Raw genomic sequence first — 24,799 nt, forward strand, 5'->3', positions numbered from 1 at the left:
AAAAATTAAAAAAATTAAAAAACAAAAAAATTCATGGAAACCAATGAAAATGAAAACACAGCTGTTCACAATCTTTGGGATGCAGTAAAGGCAGTCCTAAGAGGAAAGTATATAGCAATACAAGCTTTTCTCAAGAAACAAGAAAGGTCTCAAATACACAACCTAACCCTACACCTAAAGGAGCTGGAGAAAGAACAGCAAATAAAGCCTAAACCCAGCAGGAGAAGGGAAATAATAAAGATCAGGGCAGAAATCAATGAAATAGAAACCAAAGAACAGTAGAACAGATCAACGAAACTAGAAGCTGGTTCTTTGAAAGAATTAACAAGATTGATAAACCCCTGGCCAGACTTATCAAAAAGAAAAGAGAAATGACCCAAATAAATAAAATCATGAATGAAAAAGGAGAGATCACAACCAACACCAAAGAAATACAAACAACTATAAGAACATATTATGAGCTGTATCATATGACCTCACTGATATGAGGAATTCTTAATCTCAGGAAACAAACTGAGAGTTGCTGGAGTGGGGGGTGGGGTGGGAGGGATGGGGTGACTGGGTGATGGACACTGGGGAGGGTATGTGCTCTGGTAAGTGCTGTGAATTGTGCAAGACTGTTGAATCTCAGATCTGTACCTCTGAAACAAATAATGCAATATATGTTAAGAAAGAAAAAAAGAAGAAGAAGAATGTAGCAGGAGGGGAAGAATGAAGGGGGGGAAATCGGAGGGGGAGAAGAACCATGAGAGACAATGGACTCTGAAAAACAAACTGAGGGTTCTAGAGGGGAGGGGGTGGGAGGATGGGTTAGCCTGGTGATGGGTATTGAGGAGGGCACGTTCTGCATGGAGCACTGGGTGTTATGCACAAACAATGAATCATGGAACACTATATCTAAAACTAATGATGTAATGTATGGGGATTAATATAACAATAAAAAAATTAAAAAAAAAAAACATATTATGAGCAACTATATGCCAGCAAATTAGATAATCTGGAAGAAATGGATGCATTCCTAGAGATGTATAAATTACCAAAACTGAACCAGGAAGAAAAAGAAAACCTGAATAGACCTATAACCACTAAGGAAATTGAAGCAGTAATCAAAAATCTCCCAAAAAACAAAAGCCCAGGGCTGGATGGCTTCCCAGGGGAATTCTACCAAACATTTAAAGAAGAATTAATATCTATTCTTCTGAATGGAAGGAAAACTTCCACACTCATTTTATGAGGCCACCATTACCTTGATCCCCAAACCAGACAAAGACCCCATCAAAAAGGAGAATTACAGACCAATATCCTTGATGAACATGGATGCAAAAATTCTCACCAAAATACTAGCCAATAGGATCCAACAGTACATTAAAAGGATTATTCACCACGACCAAGTGGGGTTTATCCCTGGGCTGCAAGGTTGGTTCAACATCTGCAAATCAATCAATGTGATACAATACATTAATAAAAGAAAGAACAAGAACCATATGATCCTCTCAATAGATGCAGAAAAAGCATTTGACAAAGTACAGCATCCTGGGCGCCTGGGTGGCTCAGATGGTTAAGCGTCTGCCTTCGGCTCAGGTCATGATCTCAGGGTCCTGGGATCGAGTCCCACATCGGGCTCCCTGCTCCGTGCAGAGCCTGCTTCTCCCTCTCCCTCTGCCACTCCCTCTGCTTGTGCTCTTCTCTCTATCTCTCTGTCAAATAAATAAATAAAATCTTTAAAAAAAAAAGTACAGCATCCTTTCTTGATCAAAACTCTTCAGAGTATAGGGATAGAGGGTACATACCTCAATATCATAAAAGCCATCTATAAAAACCCACAGCGAATATCATTCTCAATGGGGAAAAACTGAGAGCTTTCCCCCTAAGGTCAGGAACACAGCAGGGATGTCCACTATCACCACTGCTATTCAACATAGCATTAGAAGTCTTAGCCACAGCAATCAGATAACAAAAAGAAATAAAAGGCATCCAAATCGGCAAAGAAGAAGTCAAACTCTCACTCTTTGCAGATGATATACTTTATGTGGAAAACCCAAAAGACTCCACCCCAAAACTGCTAGAACTCATACAGGAATTCAGTAAAGTGGCAGGATATGAAATCAATGCACAGAAATCAGTGGCATTCCTATATACCAACAACAAGACAGAAGAAAGAGAAATTAAGGAGTCGATCCCATTTACAATTGCACCCAAAATCATAAGATACCTAGGAATAAAACTAACCAAAGAGGCAAAGAATCTGTACTCAGAAAACTATAAAATACTCATGAAAGAAATTGAGGAAGACACAAAGAAATGGAAAAACGTTCCATGCTCATGGATTGGAAGAACAAATACTGTGAAGATGTCAATCCTACCTAGAGCAATCTACACATTCAATTCAATCCCTATCAAAATACCATCAACCTTTTTCAAAGAAATGGAGCAAATAATCCTAAAATTTGTATGGCACCAGAAAAGACCCCGAATAGCCAAAGGAATGTTGAAAAAGAAAAGCAAAGCTGGTGGCATCACAATTCCAGACTTCAAGCTCTATTACAAAGCTGTAATCATCAAGAAAGTATGGTACTGGCACAAAAACAGACACATAGATCAATGGAATAGAATAGAGAGCCCAGAAATGGACCCTCAACTCTATGGTCAACTAATCTTTGACAAAGCAGGAAAGAATGTCCAAAGGAGAAAAGACAGTCTCTTCAATAAATGGTGTTGGGAAAATTGGACAGCCACATGCAGAAGAATGAAACTGGACCATTTCCTTACACCACACACAAAAATAGACTCAAAATGGCTGAAAGACCTAAATGAGACAGGAGTCCATCAAAATCCTAAAGGAGAACACAGACAGCAACCTCTTCAACCTCAGCCATAGCAACTTCTTCCTAGAAACATCGCCAAAGGCAAGGGAAGCAAGGGCAAAAATGAACTATTGGGACTTCATCAAGTTAAAAAGCTTCTGCACAGCAAAAGAAACAGTCAACAAAACCAAAAGACCACCGACATTATAGGAGAAGATATTTGCAAATTACATATCAGATAAAGGGCTAGTATCCAAAATCTATAAAGAACTTAACTCAACACCCAAAGAACAAATGATGCAATCAAGAAATGGGCAGAAGACATGAACAGACATTTTTCCAAAGAAGACATCCAAATGGCCAACAGACGGGCACCTGGGTGGCTCAGTCGTTAAGCGTCTGCCTTCGGCTCAGGTCGTGATCCCAGGGTCCTGGGATCGAGTCCCACGTTGGGCTCCCTGCTCCGTGGGAAGCCTGCTTCTCCCTCTGCCACTCCCCCTGCTTGTGTTCCTGCTCTCACTATGTCTCTCTCTGTCAAATAAATAAATAAAATCTTTAAAAAAAAAAAAACAAAAACAAATGGCCAAGAGACACATGAAAAAGTGCTCAACATCACTCAGCATCAGGGAAATCCAAATCAAAACCTCAATGAGATACCACCTCACACCAGTCAGAATGGCTAAAATTAACAAGTGAGGAAACGACAGATGTTGGCGGGATGCGGAGAAAGGAGAACCCTCCTACACTGTTGGTGGGAATGCAAGCTGGTGCAGCCACTCTGGAAAACAGTATGGAGGTTCCTCAAAAAGTTGAAAATAGAGCTACCCTACAACCCAGCAATTGCACTACTGGGTATTTACCCCAAAGATACAAATGGAGGGATCCGAAGGAGTATGTGCAACCCGATGTTTATAGCAGCAATGTCCACAACAGCCAAACTATGGAAAGAGCCAAGATGTCCATCAACAGATGAATGGATAAAGAAGATGTGGTATATACATATACAATGAAATATTATGCAGCCATCAAAAGGAATGAAATCTTGCCATTTGCAACCACGTGGATGGAACTGGAGGGTATTATGCTGAGCGAAATAAGTCAATCAGAGAAAGACATGTATCATATGACCTCACTGATATGAGGAATTCTTAATCTCAGGAAACAAACTGAGGGTTGCTGGAGTGGTGGGGGGTGGGAGGGATGGGGTGGCTGGGTGATAGACATTGGGGAGGGTATGTGCTATGGTGAGCGCTGTGAATTGTGTAAGACTGTTGAATCACAGACCTGTACCTCTGAAACAAATAATACATTATATGTTTAAAAAAAAAAAAAGAAGATAGCAGGAAGGGAAAAATGAAGGGGGGGAATCGGAGGGGGAGACAAACCATGAGAGACTATGGACTCTGAGAAACAAACTGAGGGTTCTAGAGGGGAGGGGGGCAGGGGGATGGGTTAGCTAGTGATGGATATTAAAGAGGGCATGTACTGCATGGAGCACTGGGTGTTATATGCAAACAATGAGTCATGGAACACTATATCAAAAGCTAATGATGTAATGTATGGTGATTAACATAATATAATAAAAAAAGGAGTATATGAGGATTCTCCATGCTACTTTTGCAATTTTTCTATCACTCTGAATTTATTTTAAAATAAAATTTTAAAAAATCAAAAAAAAAAAAAGATTTTATTTATTTGTCAGAGAGAGAGAGCACACAAGCAGGGGGAGCAGCAGGCTCCCCACTGAGCAGGGAGTCCAATGCAGGACTCGATCCCAGGACCCTGGGATCATGACCTGAGCCAATAGCAGATGCTTAACCAACTGAGCCACCCAAGCATCCCTAAGGTAGGTGTTATAATTCCCATTTTCACAGACAAGAAAATTAAGGTTCCAAGAGATTAAGGAACTTGCCCAGTATCACACAGCTAGTAAATAGCAAATATATGACTGGAACCTACACTGCCCCAATCCAAACCCAACAAATCTACCTCCTTGTTCAGCTTTCAGCACTGCTGTGCAATAAAGAGAAGCTCAGGCTCTCAATAAAATAGTTAAAATTTGGAGTTTTGAAAGAAAATATTACACTATGAATAACAACAGTATAGGCCTCAATAATACATCTGATATTCAAATATACAACATCAACAAACTCATACATCAATCCCATAGAATCACTATAGAATCATGAATTAGCATGCTAGTGAAACAATCCTGCTTACAGTCCTAGATGGCCAGCTTTTTGTCAAATTCCATATTTAGTTATGGTGCTCTTTGAAAGATACATAGATTTGAGGAAAATTAAAATAATGTTAGATGAATGACTTCTAAAGGCCAAAAATTGTACTTTAAAGAGTATGTGGGGGGGGCACCTGGGTGGCTCAATTGGTTAAGCATCTGACTCTTGGTTTCGGGTCAGGTCGTGATATCAGCGTCATGAGATCGAGCCCTGTATCAGGCTCTGTGCTGGGAGCCTGCTTAAGATTCTTTCTCTCCCTCTGCCTCTGCCCCTGCCCCTCCCCCCCCAACTTTCTCCCTCTCTCTCTAAAAAAATTAGGGCGCCTGGGTGGCTCAGTCGTTAAGTGTCTGCCTTCGGCTCAGGTCATGATCCCAGGGTCCTGGGATCGAGTCCCACATCGGGCTCCTTGCTCAGCGGGAGGACTGCTTCTCCCTCTCCCTCTCCCCCTGCTTGTGTCCCCTCTCTCGCTGTGTCTCTCTCTGTCGAATAAATAAATGAAATCTTAAAAAAAAAAAAAATTTATTTATTAAAGGATATGTGGAATGTTCCTGAAGCCTAAGCCCCGAAGACGTGTGAAAAACTGATATTAATTAAATATCAGAATACTTTAACAATTCTATCTAGAGAATCTATGGCCTACACAACTGAAACACTACAAGTTTTATCATGAGTCCTGCCACAAAAAGACCCACAAAGAAAAGAAAATGATATTTTATTCCCTCTCCAACTTCAAGTTCCCCTCACACAATTTGAAGTCCATGCAAATTTAATTCTACAAAGCTTTTTAAAAAAACAAAAATTTCTGGCACCCCCAAATTTCAAGTCACTCCTGGTGGAGATGGGTCAGCAATGGAAAGACAAGTAAAGTGGGACGACAGAGAAATCGTTTTTACAATGTCACCTTGGGAAGGCAAATCCGAGCTGCAGAAGGGATCCCACTACCATCTGTGGGGGCAGTAGAAAAACAGGAACATAAAAGATAACAAGTGCTCTGACACAGAGCTAGGGTTCTACACGCAGCGAATGGGAAAAGTCACCCAAAGCATCTCCCACCTCCAGCACACAAGTTCTTCTGTGCCAGTGGAATGATAGGAGTTGGGTCCCAGGAGGCAACAACTCTGAGCCAAAAATCAGAAAGACATCTGGATGAAAGAACAGACAGAAGGAAATACTTCTCATAATGCATATTATTCAAAACAATCCAAAATGCATCACAAGGATCCCACTGAAATTCTAGGGAAGGGGATTCTGAAAATTCTAACACACAACAGATAACAGATATTAACAGTGTAAAATTAGAATTTATTGTCTTTATTGTGTACCCTTTCTGAATTGTTTCATCTTAAGTGTTAAAACATTTACAAGGGCTTTCAAAGATAAATTCTGAACTTTATCGCCTCATGTGTGTTTTTTCTTATAATGTCTTAAGTTCTTTGAATTATCTTACCACCAAGGTTTTCAGAAAATTAACCTATACTACTATATTTGTATATAATCTTCAAAACCGTATCACCATGAGTAAATATTTACAATTACCTTCTACAAATACAGTGCAGAATAAAACAAAAGCATACAGCTCTCAGAGAATATATATTCTATCCTACTGTATAAAATTAGCTTGGAAACAAAAGGAAAACTAATACTAGAAATCGTCCTGAAATGATATGGCATTCTTTGGATGCCTATACCTCTCAGGAAATGTACTTCCAACTATCACTTAAGATGGAAAGAATAAAAAGAAAAAAAAAAAATCTTACATGCAATTAAAAATGCCTCAGTCTCCTTCAACCCCAAGTACAAAACTAGAGAGAAGTGCGGTATACTCACAAGGAGAGCAGTGAAGGGCAAAGCCTCCTGATGAAGGTTTCTGAGTGGCTGCTGTAACCAATTCCCGCAACTTAGCACTTAACACAAATTTATCACCTCATAGTTCTAAAGGTCACAAATCCAACATGGGTATCACCGGGCTAAAATCAAGATGTCAGCAAGGCTAGTTCCTTCTGTGATGTGAACTCTAGGGAGAATCCATTTTCTTGACTTTTCCAGCTTCTAGAGGCTATTCACTTTCCTTACCTTCAAAGTGCTTCACTCTACCCTCCGCTTGTTGTCACATCTCCTTCTCTGACTCTGACTCTCCCACCTCCCTCTTATAAGGACCCTTGTGATTACACTGCATTCACCCAGATAATCTAGGACAATCTCTCCCTTAACACAATCACATCTGCAAAGCCCTTCTGCCATGTATGATAACATACAGGTTCCAGAGACTACCACATGAACATCTTTATGGGCTACTATACCACCTACCAGAAGTTCATTTAACCCAGTTTAGCGAAATCAAATACAAAGAATCCTCTATGCCTCTATCCCATTCCTTTTTGCTCACCTGTGTTATAAAATCAATATATGTCAGCTATTGGATTTGTATCTACTACGCCATTCCACTATAAGACTTTATGGAACACACTGAGAAAGAGAAAAGCAGCCCCTGACATCTGGAAGCTGGCCTGCTACTATCAGCTAGGCCTTGTTGTTGCTACAAACTGGCCAGCAGCTCAGAGTGAGGCACTCACAGCTAGATCCTGATGATTCTCCTCTTGAAAATAAACAACTTCAGAGAACATCAACATCAGAGAAGGGCACTCTGTGACCATAATGGACAAAGAATAAACAACATCACTCTGTAATCATGCCTGAACAAAGCAAAAAACATGAATACCATCCAAATCATAAAAATGACTAAATATCTCCCCACCATGCCTTACATGAATGACTTGCTTCTTTACCAGTAAGTTTTAACTTCACCCCACCCAGTCTTCTTTCCTTCTATATAAGATTAAGATACTCAATCATAGAATTATCTCTGCTTCCTAACAGCATCCAATACAAATCAAAGCCCCATTTCTTTAAACTCTTTCCAAATCACCCCGCACAAGCCCAAATCCTATTTTTAAAAGTTCCTTTCAAATGCTCTCTTATTGAAACACCCCACAATTCCCAATGGTGTGCATTTTCCCTTACTGCAACATGCAATCAACGCAACTTGTGCAACTACAGGTATATTCCTGGTGGTGTTTGGCTGGAGAGCAGTGACAAAGCTCAGAAAAAAATTACAGACCTCCAGACAACTGCATTTCAAATTTAGATACAAGACTGATGACTGGCTCCCATCTTCTGCCCAACCTCTATTCTCAAGAGGGAAGGGCTAAAGTTTTTATCTGCAGAACATGGAGTGAGCCATGGAGATGAAGGCAAGACCCTGGTAGAAAAAGGCAGGTAAACTCACCGAGGGAAGCAGTAAAGACAGCATGATTCCTGGCATCTCCATTATATCCCCACTCTATGTGGCCAAAAGGAAGCCAAGTAAATTAGAGGGTCCTAAAATCTCCACTGTTGTAAAAGTCCTAGTGAACCCCAGAACTGCACCAAAAATACTACAGCCAAGTTAGGGAGCGTAAACCATAGCCAGAATAAGGAAGAATTTAAATTGTGCCGCTAGACCCCAAAATTCCCTGCCCGCTAGTTTCGTTAAGTTCTCCTTGGTCCTTTCATTAGCCTTACAACAAGCATTTTATGTAACCAACCTAGCTGGATCCCACATAACCCTGTTATGGTGGAGGTTTAAACTTTATAGGGCTGTAAATATAGTACAGGCTATGAAATCAGTCTGCCTGGATTCAAACTCTCGTTCCATCACACGCTGACTATGCCACCTTGGCTACATGCTGCGAAATACCTACTTCATATGCTTGTTGTGAAACTCAAATGAGATACCTAGTAAGCACTCAATAAATGTTATTTATTATTAATTTAGTGAAGGGATTCTGAGGATATTTTGGTACTGTTATGTATTAATCTGTGACCATTTTAAAGTAACAGCTATATCAGTGAAAGTGGCAACATAAGAAAACCATTTGGAAGGTACCATCTAAGTAAATGCACTCAAAGAATAAGAGTACTGGGGTGCCTGGGAGGCTCAGTCAGTTAAGCGACCAGCTCTTGATCTCAGCTCAGGTTTTGATCTCAGGGTTGCGAGTTCAAGCCCCCTTGGGCTCCATGCTAGGTGTGGAGCCTACTTAAAGAAGAACAGATGGACCAAAAGACAAGTGATGCTGTGCAACTACGGCAGGTGTAAAGAACAGGAACATATAAATTACTGTCCGTATTTCAGTTCTCCTGCTGGATATTTAATAAGCTCGAGTCAGTGCTTTCGTATCCTGGGTAACAGTTCATGTGTGCATACTATTTAAAAATAGGTTAATCAAAAGCAGGTCACACATGAACCAATGAAAAATCTGTGTATGAACCAAGGATCATAATTAATCCAATTCTGTGCACCTGAAGTTCAAAAGAAAAAGGAAAAAAAAAAAAGCCAGCAACAGGAAGAAAGAAAATAGATCATAGCCACCTGGTTAATAGATTTTAGCTACGTCATCACTGAAATAATTGACAAGAGAACTCTGAGATATTCATAATACTAAAGACAAAACAGGATTACTACATGAGTATTTACAAGTTAAACACTACACAATATACAAAAATTAACTCAAAATGGATCAAAGACCCCAAATGTAAGAGTTAAAACTCTAAGAAGAAAACATAGGTGGAAATCTTCATGACATTAGATTTGGTGATGATTTCTTTAATAAAACACCAAAAGCACAGGCAAAAAAAGAAAAAAAATGTATAAAATGAACTTCATCAAAATTAACAACTTTTGTGCATCAAAGAACATTATCAATAGAGTAAAAAGGCAACCCACAGAATGGGAGAAAATATCTGCAAATTTGATAGTTAATAAGGGATTAATATCCAGAATATATAAAGAACTCCTGAAAGTCAACAACTAAAACAACCTAATTCAAAACGGGCAAAGGATTCAAATAGATATTTCTCCAAAGAAGATATACAAATGGCCAGGAAGAACATAAAATAGTGCTCAACATCACTAACCATCAGGGAAATGCAAATAAAAGCCACAATGAGATACCACTGCACACCCATTAGGATAACAATTATATTTTAAAACAACACGTGTTAGCGGAAAAACTGGAATCCTGGAGCGCTGCTGGTGGGACTGTGAAATGGTACAGCCACTGCAGCAAACAGCAATTTTTCCCAAAAAAATTAAACATAGAATTTTTTTTTTATGTGGTCCCACAATTCCACTTCTCGGTATGCACATATCTAAAAGAACTGAAAGCAAGGTCTCGAAGAGGTATTTGTACTTCTACACCCATGTTCATAGCAGCACTATTTACAAAGGCCAAGAAATAACCCAAATGTCCAGTGATGAATGAATGGGTAAACAAAATATCATTATGTCCATACAAGTGAATATCATCCAATGTTAAAAAGGAAAAAAATTCTGACACATGCTACGAGATGCATGAAACTCGAAAACCTTATGCTGATTGAAATAAGCCAGACATGAGAGGACAAATACTGTATGATTCCACTTATATGAGATACCTGGAATAGTCAGATTCATAGAGACAGAAGTAGAATGGTGGTTACCAAGAGCTGGAAGAAGAAAGAAATGGTAAGTTAATGACTCATGGGGACAGTTTCAGTTTGGAATGACAGCAAAGTTCTAGAGATGTGCAGTGGTGACGGTTGCACAAGAGTGAATGTACTTAACGCCACTGAACTGTACACTTAAAAATGTTAATCACATGCTATGTATATTGTATCAGAAAGAAAGGTAAAACTTACAGCATTACATGGCAAAACCAAAAAAGAGTTAAATAAGAGAATTGGCAACATGTCCTAGAGAAAACTCAAGTATCTATGTTCACTCTAAATACGAATAATTTGATAAAAGAATGCCAAAGACGGGAAACCCAATGAGCCTGTTCACTTCTGCACAGCTTCTGTAGAGGGTGGAGTGCATTCACCACCCAGAGGTGCTGGTTCAGAGGAAGTTGGGGTGACAAGGGGCAGAACTAAGGAACTTTAAAATCAGTGCCAAGGGCGCCTGGGTGGCTCAGTTGGTTAAGCGACTGCCTTCGGCTCAAGTCATGATCCTGGAGTCCCTGGATCGAGTCCCGCAGTCTGCTTCTCCCTCTGACCCTCCTCCCTCTCATGCTCTCTGTCTCTCATTCTCTCTCAAATAAATAAAAATAAATAAAAAATAAAAAATAAAATCAGTGCCAAAACTAAGTTGTTTTCAGAGTAGCAAAGGTAATAAAGCTCCTGGCTACTATAACATGAGTCCTTTTCTCAACCCAAACGACAGAATATCTAATTAAAAAGTAAAGCCAAAAACAAATAGATCAATGGAACAGCATGGATTACAAAATTAAACCCCACAATTATAGTTACCTAAGTCATGACAAACGTCATAAACGGTGCTAAAGCGACTGGACATCCAGGTGGGGAAAAAAAAAAGACTCCTACCACAAAACATACACAACAAATAAATTCCAGATGACTGCAGATCTGGATGGGTAGAGTAGATCAATAAAGCATTTAAAGAAAACACAGAGAATACCTTCATAATTTTGGAGTAGGCAAAGATTTCTTAAACAAGACACAAAGTACTGACCATAAAACAATTTCTGTTAAAGCGAACTATATGAAAATTAAGAATTTCTCATCAGAAGATAGATCATTGAGTGTTAAAGCATCCACAAAATGGAAAAAAAATTTGCAATACATATATCTGACCAAAGTATCATATTCGGAAAGCATAAAGAAAACTTGGAAATCAATATTTAAGAGACTGAAGGACTAATTTAAAAATGGGGAAAAGACGTGAAGCTGCTTCACAAGAGTTGCAAATGACCATAAATACATGAAAAGGCACTCAAATTCAGTACTCACCAGGGAGGCGCAAATACAATTTTGCGCGGTGAGCACGATGAGACGCTCGCTACAATGGCTTAGACGAAAGCACAGGCGGAGCGGGTAGGAGCGGCCGCCCGCACGCGGAGCCGTGGGAGCGCACCCCGGCACGAGCCTCGGGCAGCGGCAGAAGAGCCGTCCCACCCCGCGGCGCGGCCCCGCGCCAGAGACGCACACGGGCCCCCGCAAACGGGACGCGCCGGAGCCCGGCCCGGGAACTCCTGAGGCGCCCGTCGGAGGAGAGGCAGCTGCGCCCCGGCCCCGCGCCCGCAGCGTTCAGAGCGCCCGACTCCGAGCTACGGCGGCGCCAAGTGACCTCCACCTGCAGGACCAGGAAGGACACGAGAGGCCGCCCCGCAGCAGAACTTTCCATGCGCCGCCGGGCTTGCGGCCGAACGCGGGAGCCGCTAGTCGGGGCGGAGCGGGCACGGAGACACAGACGCGAGCGCACCGGGCTGCGGTGCGGGGGGAGGGCAGCACAGCCACGTCCGAGCGGAGCGGCACCACTGCCCCGAGCGCGGCGGACGTCGCCCGCACCGCCGGGCTCCCACCCGAACCCGCAGGGTGCTGACTAACGGGAGCGGAGCCGGAGAGCGGGGCTGCGGACGCTCGGCAGTCCGAGCCGGGCCGCCACCAGGTGCCGCACGCACGCGGGCCGGCCGGGCCGGCGTGCAGCCCCCGCTCCGAGAAGGGCGCGAGGGGACCGCGCAGGTGCTGCGCGGCGCTCCCCGCCGGGGGGTCCGCCGGCCCGACGGCACGGCGCTGCGCCCACCGGAGCTCCGGCGCGGGGGGCCCGGGGCACGGAAGGCGGGGGGCGCGGGGGGCACGGGGGGCGCGGGGCAGGAGGCAGCCAGCACCGAGGGCCGGGGCGCCGGGCGCGGCGGGGGGAGGGGCGGGGGGCGTGGCCGCGGGGCCCGGGAGCGCGGGGCGGGGGGGCGGCCGGGGGCGCGGCCCGGGGCAGGGGAGCGGCTGGCAGCACGGCCGCAGGGGCGGGGGCCGGCTCACCGTGGTCTCCCGCACTTGGCTGTGGAAGTGCTGTTCCCGCGCCGACACCTCGTCCTGCCCTTCCATCCTCCCTCATGCCCGCCGCCGCGCCGCCCGCGTCCGCGCGCTCCGCCGCACCATCGCCCGCCGGTCCGGGACGGGAGCAGACTGACAGCGGGCCGCCGTCCGCACAGTCGGCTACCGCGACCGCCGCCGCCGCCTCAACCGCCTCAGCCGCCTCAGCTGCCGCCCCAGCCGCCGCCTCAGGCGAAGCCGCTCTAGCTGCGGAGGGCGGGCGCGGGGCGGGGCCGGGGCGGGACCTGACGTCAGAGGTAGGCGCTTTCGCGTCAGAGGAGCGCGCCGCGGCGTCTGCGAACGGGAGCCGCCGAGGGGCGTGGCCTATTGGGAGGGGAGGCGGGGCCACGCCCCCAGGAAAGTGGAGGCCGGAGCCAGGCTGTCAGGACCAGTACCCAGCCGGTGGGGACGGGACGCGGGTCGGTCTGCAGGAACAGGTTCTTCCTCCTGAAGTAGGAGCGGGTGGGCGGCCGGCCACGGTCTCGGGGCAGTTGTTCCCGGCAGAAGGGAATCCTCGTGGCCCGGCACCGCCGGCAGAGCCCTGCCAGGGTCAAGCAGGAGGTCTCCCACGAAAACTTGGCTCCGCCAAAGCAGGTCAAAGGCCGGGAGGGACTTGCTTCGGACACGTTTTGGGCGGACCCCTGGAACCCTGGCTTCTGTGGACCTGATACCGGGTTTCCCCGCCTGGAAAGCGTAGATAGCCCTGAATGTGAGGCCCTTGCCAACTCGGCAGAGTCGCCCTCCCTGCCCCCGGGGTGTTCTACGACCCCCCGGAGACCCTCCGCAGACGTTTATGTTAGGGACCTCCGAACATACCGAACACAGTCATTCATCCCCATTGTACGTTCAGTATCTTTTTTGGATTTTTGCCATGAAACTGAGTTTGAAGGAATATTTATCATTTTACTTTTGGGTTTATTTGACTATAAGGAAGTCATTTAAATTGCTGTTGGCTGTGTGATTTTGGGGGGCATCTCTAACCGAAAATGCTAACGAAGTAAGAAAATCTAGAAATTGCTTTCAAATCATTTTAATGATATATGTGCATTTAGATTTTTCAGTATCTTTTGCAATTTTGAGTTAAAAATGTTTTCATGACTCAAAAAAAGTTTTTAAGGTCTCCAAAAATCGTGTCAACTCCATATACTGTGCTTATGATGCAGTAGGCTGTAAATTGTTGGTAGTGGGAGGACTCAGAACATGAGGTTTGTTCTGAGGGGGTGCCCCTGCAGCCATAGGCTGATAAGAAACCAGGAATGCTTCCAACTGCTTAAATGCAGTGTTCACTTTTATTTTTAAAATGTCTCAGAGTCCAAAAGAACCAGGGAAAGACAAAGTATCTGAATCTGTTTTTCTAGACACCCAGATTCTGAGAGCTGGGTTAAATACTTGTCCAAAATGATCTGCATAACTTCTGGGTTAATCTCTCCAGATCAGAGGGTAAGCAGATCAGATTTTAAGATGTAAGGTATTTAGGCGTGTTCCAGAAAGTGGGTGCATGTATTTCTGCTCTTTCTAACCCAACCTCCAAGCATCTAGAACTTTATGTTTTATTTAGTCCTTAGCCCAGGGTAGGAGCCTTCAAAAATGGCCAGAAGCTTACCCCTCCCTATACATTCTCCTGTTTGCCTTGTGGCGTTGCCCCTCCTTCCATCAAGAAGTGGTGTTGGGGCGCCTGGGTGGCTCAGTCATTAAGCATCTGAGTTCAGCTCAGGTCATGATCCCAGGGTCCTGAGATAGAGCCCTGCATCAGGATCCCTGTTCAGCAGAAAGCCTACTTCTCCCTCTTCCACTCCCCCTGCTTGTGTTCCCTCTCTAGCTGTCTCTCTCTGTAAAATAAATAAATAAAATCTTTTAAAAAGAAAGGAAGGGAGGAAAGAAAGAAATGGTGTTTATTTTCCACCCCCTTGAATCTGGGCCTGAACAGGTGACTTGCTTTGGCCAGAAGAACAGTAGAAACTATGAAGCTACTTTGAAAAGTGCTTGTGCATCAGGACTTGTCCCTTCTTACCACCCCTGGGCATCCTCCAACTGCTACTGTGCAAATAAGCCCCAACCAAGCTAGAGATAGGGATCCCAGTTTTCTCTGGCACCTATCTAACACACTCTTTTTTGCATCCCTCTAAAACATAAATCTTCCCAAAACAGTTTTTCTCCCCTGCTCAATGCACTGCAATGCAGTTATTCTCACTAACTGTAGAATAAAATTAAACTCCTTAACTTGGCACTCAAGAGCTTGACTTTGGGGCCCCACCCCACCCTTCCAGACATCCCCCCACTTCATTCCCTGAAGAGCTCTTGGCTACAGCCTGGCTTCCTCCTCTCTCCAATCCCCAATTCCAAGGGCTAGCCCCTTTACTTCCTCCATATCCTCTTTCCTACTATTCAGAGTCAGTGCTACCTCCCTTCAGCGTTCCCACCAAGACCTTCCTTTTCCGAAAAGGGAACCCTCTTACACTGCTGGTGGGACTGCAAGCTGGTATAGCCACTCTGGAAAACAGTATGGAGTTTCCTCAAAAACTGAAAATAGACCTACCCTACGACCCAGCAATTGCACTACTAGGTATTTACCCAAAGGATACAGACGTAGTAATCCAAAGGGGCACCTGCACCCCAGTGTTTATAGCAGCAATGTCCACAATAGCCAAACTATGGAAAGAGCCCAGATGTCCATTGACAGATGAATGGATAAAGAAGATGTGGTTCATATATACAATGGAATATTACTCAGCATCAAAAAGAATGAAGTCTTACCATTTGCAACAATGTGGATGGAACTAGAGGGTATTATGCTGAGCGAAATAAGTCAATCATAGACAACTATCATATGATTTCACTCATATGTGGAATTCAAGAAGGAAAAAAAGATGATCATAGGAGAAGGGAGGGGAAGAAGAAAATAAGATGAAATCAGAGATGAGACAAACCATGAGACTCTTAACTCCAGGGAACAAACTGAGGGTTGCTGGAGGGGAAGTGGCTGGGGGATGGGGTAACTGGGTGATGGGCATTAAGGAGGACATGTGATAAAATGAGCACTGGGTGTTATATGCAACTGATGAATCAATGACCTCTACCCCAGAAACTAATACTACACTATATGTTAATTGACTTAATTTAAATTAAATAAATAAATAAATAAATAAGACCTGTCTTCTCCACAAAGTCTTTCCTGATGATTCCAGACACTTCATTCACACATTCATCCAAAACTGTAGGGACACAATGGAAAGACTGCTGGGGTTCCTGGGTGGCTCAGTTGGTTAAGCATCTGACTTCAGCTCAGGCCATGATCCCAGAGTCCTGGGATCAAGTCCCGCATCAGGCTCCCTTGTCAATGGGGAGTCTGCTTCTCGCTTTCCCTCCATCCCTCTCCCCTGCTTGTGCTCTCTCCCTCTCTCTCTCTCTTTCTCAAGTAAATAAAGTCTTAAAAAGAGAGAGAGAGAGAAAGGGAGGAAGAAAGGAAAGAAGGAAGAAAAGAAAGAAAACTGCTTCAGTCCCTGCTCTCACAGAGGTCACAATCCAAGGGTAAAGCAGAAAGCTTACAGAGGTTATATTCCTAGCCATTCATTTGACCCTTAGCACACATGCCCTTGTATCTGTGTCTAGTGACAGTCAACGTATAAGCTCTTTAAGGTCTAGAGCATCTTTTCTTGCATCTTGTAAACATCTGTGCACTTCCTGCAATACCTAATAGAATGCCTTGCACAAAGTAGACACCTAACAAATATTTCTTGGTCAGTAGGCTGGTTGCCCTGAGAAATTTCCCAGACTTCTTCACATTTCAGTATGTCTTCAAATTTCTATATGGATGTAAATAATTGCCTGGGCCTTGCTGGTGCTTCCAACCTTACCGTTCACGGACGTCCGTGATGGAAGGCCATGCTTGTCACTCTGTCCTCTGGCTTCACTGCCACGTCATGTCCTTGAAACTGCTACAATTCCAGGTAATTCCCCTCGCTTCACTAGGCCTTGCTTTGATTTTCTTGGTCACGATGAAATCAAAGTTTTGAGATACAAGGTGACAGAGACAATTTTTTTAACCTCTTTATGCCCTATACAAAACCAAGCCAAGCAGTATTGAGATGTACCCTGTACTCCTTCCAGCCTCTGTCAGAGGGGAGCTTTTTCTTTTTCCCTTAGCCAAATACAGCAAGAGAGATGAACAAGAAAAAGTCTAGAAACAGCCCAGCTATCCCTCTGCAGTGGAATGGGTAAATAAACTGTGATGTGTTCATGCAATGGAATAATCCCCTGGGGTAAAAAATCAATGAGCTACAGCTGCAAGCAACAATATGGACAAATCTCTGAAACAGTGTTGAGCAAAAGGCCGAACAATGCATACCGTATGATTCCATCTGTATGAAGTTCCAAACCGTGCAAAACAAAACAAGGTATTACTGAGGGATACAAACATGTAGTAGAATTTTTTTTTTAAGTTTTTTTTTTTTTTGACAGAGAGAGAGAGTGTGCACGCGAGAACAGGAACACAAGCAGGGGGAGTGGGAGAGGGAGAAGCAGACTCCCCGCTGAGCAGGGAGCCCGATGTGGGACTCGATCTCGGGACTCCAGGATCATGACCTGAGCCAAAGGCAGTCACTTAACCAACTGAGCCACCCAGGCTCCCTGGTAGTAGAATTATAGAGAGAGGGGGGGAAGGTTAAACTTCCAGGAAGGAAGGTCAGGGCAGAGAATGGTGGGAGGTGCTCAGGGGGCCGCAGAGATGACTGTGCTCATTGCTAAGACTTGTCGTATCTGGACCCTGGATGTGGCTGTTGCCACTTGCGTAATGGATCCCACAGGGGATCCCCCTCACGTCACTGTAACGGGTCTCTCTAATTGGCGGAGCCTGGGTCACGTGGCTACACCTGAGTTGCAAAGGAAGTGAGTATGGGATATTTTTGGCTTCTTTTTTGGGATGGAGTCCCTGCCTCACAGGATATGGGATTCTCATAACATGGAAAGGGGCTTCGGATATGATTCAGCCTAAAGGAATTATTTGGTCCAAATACAAAGTTCTCTGGTGCCCCAGCATAACCAAAGTATAAAATTTAGACTCTCTAGAGAAACAGATGGACTTTAGGGTTTTGTTAAGTGATAACCAGCCAGCGCTGTGCTGGAAACCAGCTCTCAAACACCGGTTGTTAATTTTTAGGAATTTTGTGAGCCAATTGTTAAACATAACCATTATTTCAAGCTAAGTTATATAAACTTACATTCAAATTATATTTTTAAGGGATGCCTGGGTGGCTCAGTCGGTTAATCATCTGCCTTTGGCTCGGGTCATGATCCCAGAGTCCTGGGATCGAGTCTGGCATCGGGTTCCTTGCTTGGCACGGAGCCTGCTTCTCTCCCTGCTTGTGCTCGCTCGTTCTCTCTCTGATAAATAAATAAACTCTTTTTAAAAATTATATTTTTAAAAGGTAGCAAATACTCAAAAGCCATCATGTCTTAATTATTTTATTGTACTTTACTCTCTGCTGTGCTCCTAAAGTTACCTCAGTCTACAGCAGTGTGTTACTCTTCCTTCAGCGACCTCACTTTGGCAGCTGCAATCAGCCATGGTGGGAGCATTTACACCATGGAAATCAGCAAATGATACAAATCAGGGCCCTTTTTCCTCCCCGTTGTAGAGCAATTATTAGTTATAACATACCATGGAAGCTGGCAAAGTTTTGGAAAGCACCTAAGTGAAGATTTTCCATATTGGGAGCTAATGTCAAACAACAAGCTGATCAAAGTTGGTGTCCTTGGAGGGAAATTGAGGGGAATGAGACACTCATCTGATGGCTGATCATCCCAGGTGTCTGGAGAGGTAGAGGGCTCCTACAGGGAAAATAGGATTTTCTCAGGAAAACAGTTCTAACCCCATGAGAGTACAGCTAGGTTTCACATTGATCGGAACTCACCAGTGGTTTGTGTATTTGATGGTTTTTCTAAAGGGCCAAAATAAAATCACTCCCTATCACGGGAGAAGCAGCAAGCACAGGTCCAGGTGCAGAGAGGGGATAGACCTTGTGGGAGTTTATCAGTCTCCCGGAGATGCCATAACAGAGTACCCCAGACCGGGCAGATTAACAGAATCTGAATTTCTCACAGCTCTGGAGGCTGGAAGTCTGACTTGAAGGCACCAGCGGGGCTAGCTGTTCCTGAGGCTCTCTCCTTGGCTTGTGGACGGCTGTCTTTTCTGTCATCCCTCTGTATGTCTGTCCCATCTCCTCTTCTTACAAGGACACCAGACACATTGAACTAGGGCCCTCCCATAGGACCTCATTTAACTTAATCACCTCTTTGTGTTTTTTGTTTTGTTTTGTTGGGGGTTTTTTAGAGAGAGAGAGAGCAGGGGTAGGGGGTGGTAAGAGAGGGAGAGAGGGAAGAGAATCCCAAGCAGGCTCCACGCCCAGCATGGAGCCTAACACAAGGCTAGATCTCACAACCCTAAGATCACGACCTGAACCAAAATCAAGAGTCGGACGCTAAACCAACTGAGCCACCCACGTGCCCCAAATTAAACACCTCTTTGAAGACCCCATACCAATTAGAGTCACATTCTGAGGTCCTGGGATCAGGATGTCCACATGTGAATTTAGAGGGACACAATTCAGCCCAATAGGGAGCATGTTTAACTACTCTTCTGACTGTCTGCTTTTCTGAGGGAGATAAACAGCAAGATCATCCTCCAGAGGGAAGAATGTAGTGTTTGAGGTCCTGGGAGAGAAGAGGTATGACATAGTCACCAAGGGGCAGGCAGGAGTGGACACAGTCACAGGGTACTAGCAGGGGCAGACACAGTAGGGGTGCAGGCAGGGGTGGACAGAGCCCCCAGGGGGTGGGCAGGGTGGACAGATCCCCCAGGGGGCAGGCAGGAGTAGACATGGTCACTAGAGGGCAGGCAGGAGTAGGCAGAGTCATAGGGTGCTGGCAGGGGTGGACAGTCACCAGAGAGTGGGAAGTAGTGGGCAGAGTCACCAAGGGACAGACAGGGGTGGACAGAGTCACTAGAGGGTGGGCACGAGTAGACATAGTCACTGGGGTACTAGTAGGGGCAGACACAGTAGGGGTGCGGGCAGGGGTGGACAGAGCCCCCGGGGCGGGCAGGGTGGATGAGGAAAGGCACATCATTTCCAGGTAGCACTAAGCTCTAGCTTGGCTCCAGACCCCAGCATCTAACTGCTCCCTCTGCCCAGTAGTGCCCCGGGCCCTGCTATCCAGTTATTGTGTTCGATGCTGGCCAGCGCTTGTTAACATCAATAGATGAACTGCTCCTCTGAAACCTAGAGGGGATGGTGCTTATGAACAGTGTCAGACATTCGAGTACTGGGTTGGAATACCAGCTTTACCACTTCTTGGTTGGATGGTTCGGGGCAAGTTACTGATCTGCTTTGTGCCCTTGTTTTCTCATCTGTAAATCAGCTGGAAATAATGAAGAGGCTTCACTGGCATTTGGTCATTGTAATGAAATGCCATATCCACGAAGTGCAAAGGCACCGAAAGTTAGCTGTCATCACCATCGTCATCTGAAAAACCAGGGCCTCAGCATGGATTGCGCTGACATTTACATATTGGGTTATGTACCCACGAAATAGTCACAAATTTCAAGGAAATTCATGGCAAACTTGTAACTCCTACACAGGGGATGAAAGACAATGATTACAGTGGAAGAGCGGAGCTTCAATTTGCCAAGATAATTGCGTGGCTGTGGGTATCCAAGAGTTGGACTTAGAAGGACCAACCAAAGGAAATGAAGGGATGTGGACCTGGCGTTGGCGGGGGTGGGCGTGATTACAGGGAATCATGGGAAATATAAGTCCACAGATTGAAAGGGCATCCCCTCCTCGACTTGCCCTTTAACCTTGGTGTCAGCTTCTGATCTGGACAAGATTCTGTCTTAGGTGAGTCACGTGGTTTTCACCCACCCTGCTAACTCTCACTGAAGCAGGAATAAAGAAATGATCAAGGCCGCTTGCGGAGGAAAGGAGAGGAACGTGAGGAATTCATGTGTGGGGAGAATTTGGTCTTATTCACCTAGCGTGCCATCAGCTTACTGTGGCGTGAATCACCCTTTCCACAATAATGTATCAGATGCCACAAGAAAGGGGGACCCGCTAAATTCCAAGAGAAGACACCTGTAGACATCTTTAAAGGTTTTCCCCTTGCAGTATCCACACAAAATTGCCTGATCTCTGACTCAGAAACAACTAGAGGAGGCTCACTTTCTCACCGAGGTGTATGTCCGGTGACGGGGAGCAAAACAGCAGCAGGGATGGCGGCCTGGGCCAACAAAGCAGGAGAACCAGGAGGAGACGGGACCCGCCAAGGCTGGTCAGGGATGAATCAGGAGTACTGGGCGTGTTCTTGGACTCACCGCAGCCATGGTTTTGTCATGACAACTCCCTGCGGCTCAGCAGGGCCTGCTGGGGCCCAAAGCCAAGGTGCAGAAACCCTCTGAGAAAACATCCTTGGCTGGCAGAGCCAGCTCAGAGACGGCTCTAGAAGAAGGAGTTAAGTGCTCAGGAAAAGGGAGGCTGACCTTCCTTCCCCTTTTTATGATAGCTTGTTAACTCTTCTGTCTAAGGAAAATGAAGGAAACGATGAGGAACGTACCTTGAAGAAGTGAACCCTTCTCCTCTCTCCCTCAGACCTGCCCTCTGGGGGTACCAGGGGTGAGGGCCTCTGGCCATTCCTCCTACACACATAGAAGTATCTGTTACACAGTCCAGAGCTACTTTGCCACTTGATACTTTTATTTGACACATATCTTGGCTATGGCACCACATCACTATGTACAACTCTGTCATGCTTCCCACCGCTTCATCAGTACTCCTTTGACTAGGACTTTTTACATTTATTGATCTAGTCTTATGTGGATAGACATTTAGATTGTGTGGTTTTTTATTTTCTAGTCTTATCAGAACAGTGCTATACCGTATATCCTTTGTACATATATTTTTGCACGCCTGTAGGAGTCTTGCGGGCGAGTGGGCCACTGGAGAGAATCTCCTCTGGTTTGCTCCAGATGAAGCCAAGGCAGCCCAGGGGCTTTAGGCAAAGGCTGCACGGGGCCCAGGTCCATCACGGCAGAGGGCTCCCGGGGCACCTGGGGGACAGAGCCAAAGCTGGCTGGGAAGGGACTGGGTCACATTTGGAGTCTTCACTGGCCACTGGGCCTGGGGAGGGAGACTGCCCTCAGGGACCTTGGGGAATTCAGGCAGACCTCACCCAGGCCTCCCTCAGAGCTGCCGCCCCTGGGACAGGCCCACTGAGGGTAAATGAAGTCAGCAATGCCAGAAGGGAGGGGTCAGCCGGGACACTCTCTTGCCTATTCCAGCGGCTTTAGAAAACATTAATTTAGGGGCGCCTGGGTGGCTCAGTCATTAAGCGTCTGCCTTCGGCTCAGGTCATGATCCCAGGGTCCTGGGATCGAGCCTAGTATAAGGCTCCCTGCTCCGCGGGAAGCCTGCTTCTCCCTCTCCCACTCCTCCTGCTTGTGTTCCCTCTCTCACTGTGTCTCTCTTTGTCAAATAAACAAATAAAATCTTTAAAAAAAAAAAAGAAAAGAAAACACTAATTCAGCCCCTGAGCGCCCAGGCCACATGCTTGAGAACTGGGCCCGGGAGGGAGGGGTGGTGGCAGGAGGGGCGCAATCCAGGTTCACTGTCATAACGAGTAGTCCCTGAACAAGAACCAGCCCCCAGCTGTCGGCTGTAACCTCAAGGGCATGAGGCAGGCATCGCGCCCGGTGTTACTTAGGGAGCTAGAAAGGCTTATAACATACAGCTTGTCACACTGACAAAATATCTTGGTTACCTTGCACTCCTGAGCTGCGGCAGGCCTAAACATCCTGCGGCTTATGTTCCTCTTTCATCATCTTTCTAACCCAATTTTCAAGGGAGTGTCATAAAAATCACTCTATCCAGGAAGTCAGTGCCGTAATCTCCACGACATAAACCTTAACAGCAAGATACAGAATGCCGTCGGGACGCCCTGACGTGCTCTCACAATGTGCCCCTTCGGGAACTTACGGCGGCTCGGCGGGACACGAGGATCCACGCCGGGGAACGGAACAGAGGAACCGCTCGCCTGTCGCTGGGGACACGTTAGGTTTTGTGAGAAACTGCCGTCTGAGAGGACACAGAAGCATTACTCCATCGGCGCGGGTCCCGCTCGTTCGAGCGTTTGCCTTCTGGGAAGGTCTCTTTGACCATAAAACATCAAGACCAGCGCACAAACAAAACATGAGCCCGAGACCCTGCGCTGCTCTATGTCTTCATGTGATGTACGGCACGGCCGAAGTCCTTGCCGTCGTCGTTGATGTACCTGTGTGCACGGCTTGTCTCCGTTCGCGTCAGCTCTCCAAGGGCAGGGCCAGGCCCCTGTCACTTCTCTCCCTGGTCTTGCTTCGGTTCTCCCTGGGCTGCGCAGGAAAGGCTCGCCGTAGACGACGACTCGGAGGTCACAGACCGTCACAGACGCCTCGAAATGCCTTGCTTGCTCGCCTCATCAAGAAATCTTCAGTTGAGGCAAAACGCCCTCCAAGCTGGACACTTAGAAATTCAACCCAAGAACCACACACACAAGCCCTGGCTCGGAAGCTGCTGCTGGTAGAGAGGCTTAGCTTGCTGTTCGTGCGATGGGGCGCTGCACGCCGGGGCTTGCGGTGTTGGAAACATGAACGGGGGGCTGGGATCCGTGTCCCACTAAGGCTGGTACCTGGGCTGCAGCCTCGGGGCCCCCACCTCCCCCTGGCTCCACCAGCCGGGTCCCACCTGCCTGCCCCCCATCCTCTTGGCAGAGGGGCCCTGGAGGAGGCCGGCGGCGGCTCTGGGAGCCCGGGCGGAGCTAGGGGGCAGTCGTGCTACGTGAGCCGCTCAGGCGGCTGGGGACTTGCGGCTCCAGAGCCGAGTCTCGGTCTCCTGTCCCCAGGACTCCCAGGCTTTGAGCTCAAGTCAGAGTACCGACATCTTTTGGACCAAAGATGACACTATTTATCCTGCTTATCTTTACACTTCATTTTTCCTTCCTTGTGGACTTAGCCCAGATCTTAGGGCGACGTCTTATAATGGAACCGAGACACGATGTTACACAGAAGGAAGCTGAGGCTGGGAGGGGTCAGTGCTCAGCATATGGTCCTCTGCGTGGCCTTGTCCCAGCACAGGCCGGGCGGCCCGCTCCTCCGTCCTCCTTGCCGCCCGCGGGCTCTTCCCCTGGGAGCCCCGCCGAACCAACTGCACGCTTCTCTGGGGAATAGGTCTTGAAGTGGGATGGCCTCCCCAGCGGGGCCTGAACAGCCCATCGCTAAGAACATTCTGCTGGTATGTGGTATTTTACTCATTATTTAAATTCACAGTAACCCGCCAAGATAAACTAGGGTTATCACCCCTTTTCAACAGATGAGGAATCTGAAATATAAGGTGATTAGCACACCCAGGCTGGCACAGAGAATGAGCAGCAGAGGCAGCTCTGAATTCCTGACCTCTGTCCCAAGCCCAGAGCCCTCTGTGACGTGCCCCACGGCCAATCCAGGAGAAAGGGGGAGAACGGGGGATGGGACTGGGGGAGCATAGACATGTGGATATAGACACGGCTGCAGTGGAGACAGACATAGCTATGCTATGGCTAGGGATCTAGAGATCATAAACGTAGTGACAGTCATTGATACGCTAGGACTATCGATCTGATGGTTATGCATGCAGAGGTAAATACATAGTCATAGATAGACATTGATAGAGATAGAGACAGATACAAAGTGCTCCTTTGAGCTGGCCAAATTAAAATTCTTTTTTTTAAAGATTTTATTTATTTGACAGAGAAAGCGAGAGAAGGAACACAAGCAGGGGGAGTGGGAGAGGGAGA

At 46.2% G+C, this 24,799-nt stretch overlaps 1 protein-coding gene across 8 annotated transcripts in view; it reads right to left on the bottom strand.

Annotated features, from left to right (window-relative positions):
* The window catches only part of LMBR1 (limb development membrane protein 1), a 166,099-nt gene extending 152,928 nt beyond the window's left edge, over window positions 1-13,171 (bottom strand). For 7 of the 8 annotated variants that reach the window (XM_078059798.1, XM_078059803.1, XM_078059799.1 and 4 more), the window contains exon 1: window positions 12,893-13,171. In XM_078059798.1, coding sequence (XP_077915924.1) covers window positions 12,893-12,958 — 66 coding nt within the window. In that variant the 5' untranslated portion in view covers window positions 12,959-13,171. Of the gene's footprint in view, window positions 1-10,513; window positions 10,539-12,892 lie in introns of those variants that run through there. The other variant, XM_078059804.1, reaches the window with a different exon arrangement.
* Between the last annotated feature and the right edge of the window lie 11,628 nt (window positions 13,172-24,799).

Source organism: Halichoerus grypus, chromosome 12 (genome assembly GCF_964656455.1).
Source record: "Halichoerus grypus chromosome 12, mHalGry1.hap1.1, whole genome shotgun sequence".
NCBI lineage: Eukaryota > Metazoa > Chordata > Mammalia > Carnivora > Phocidae > Halichoerus > Halichoerus grypus.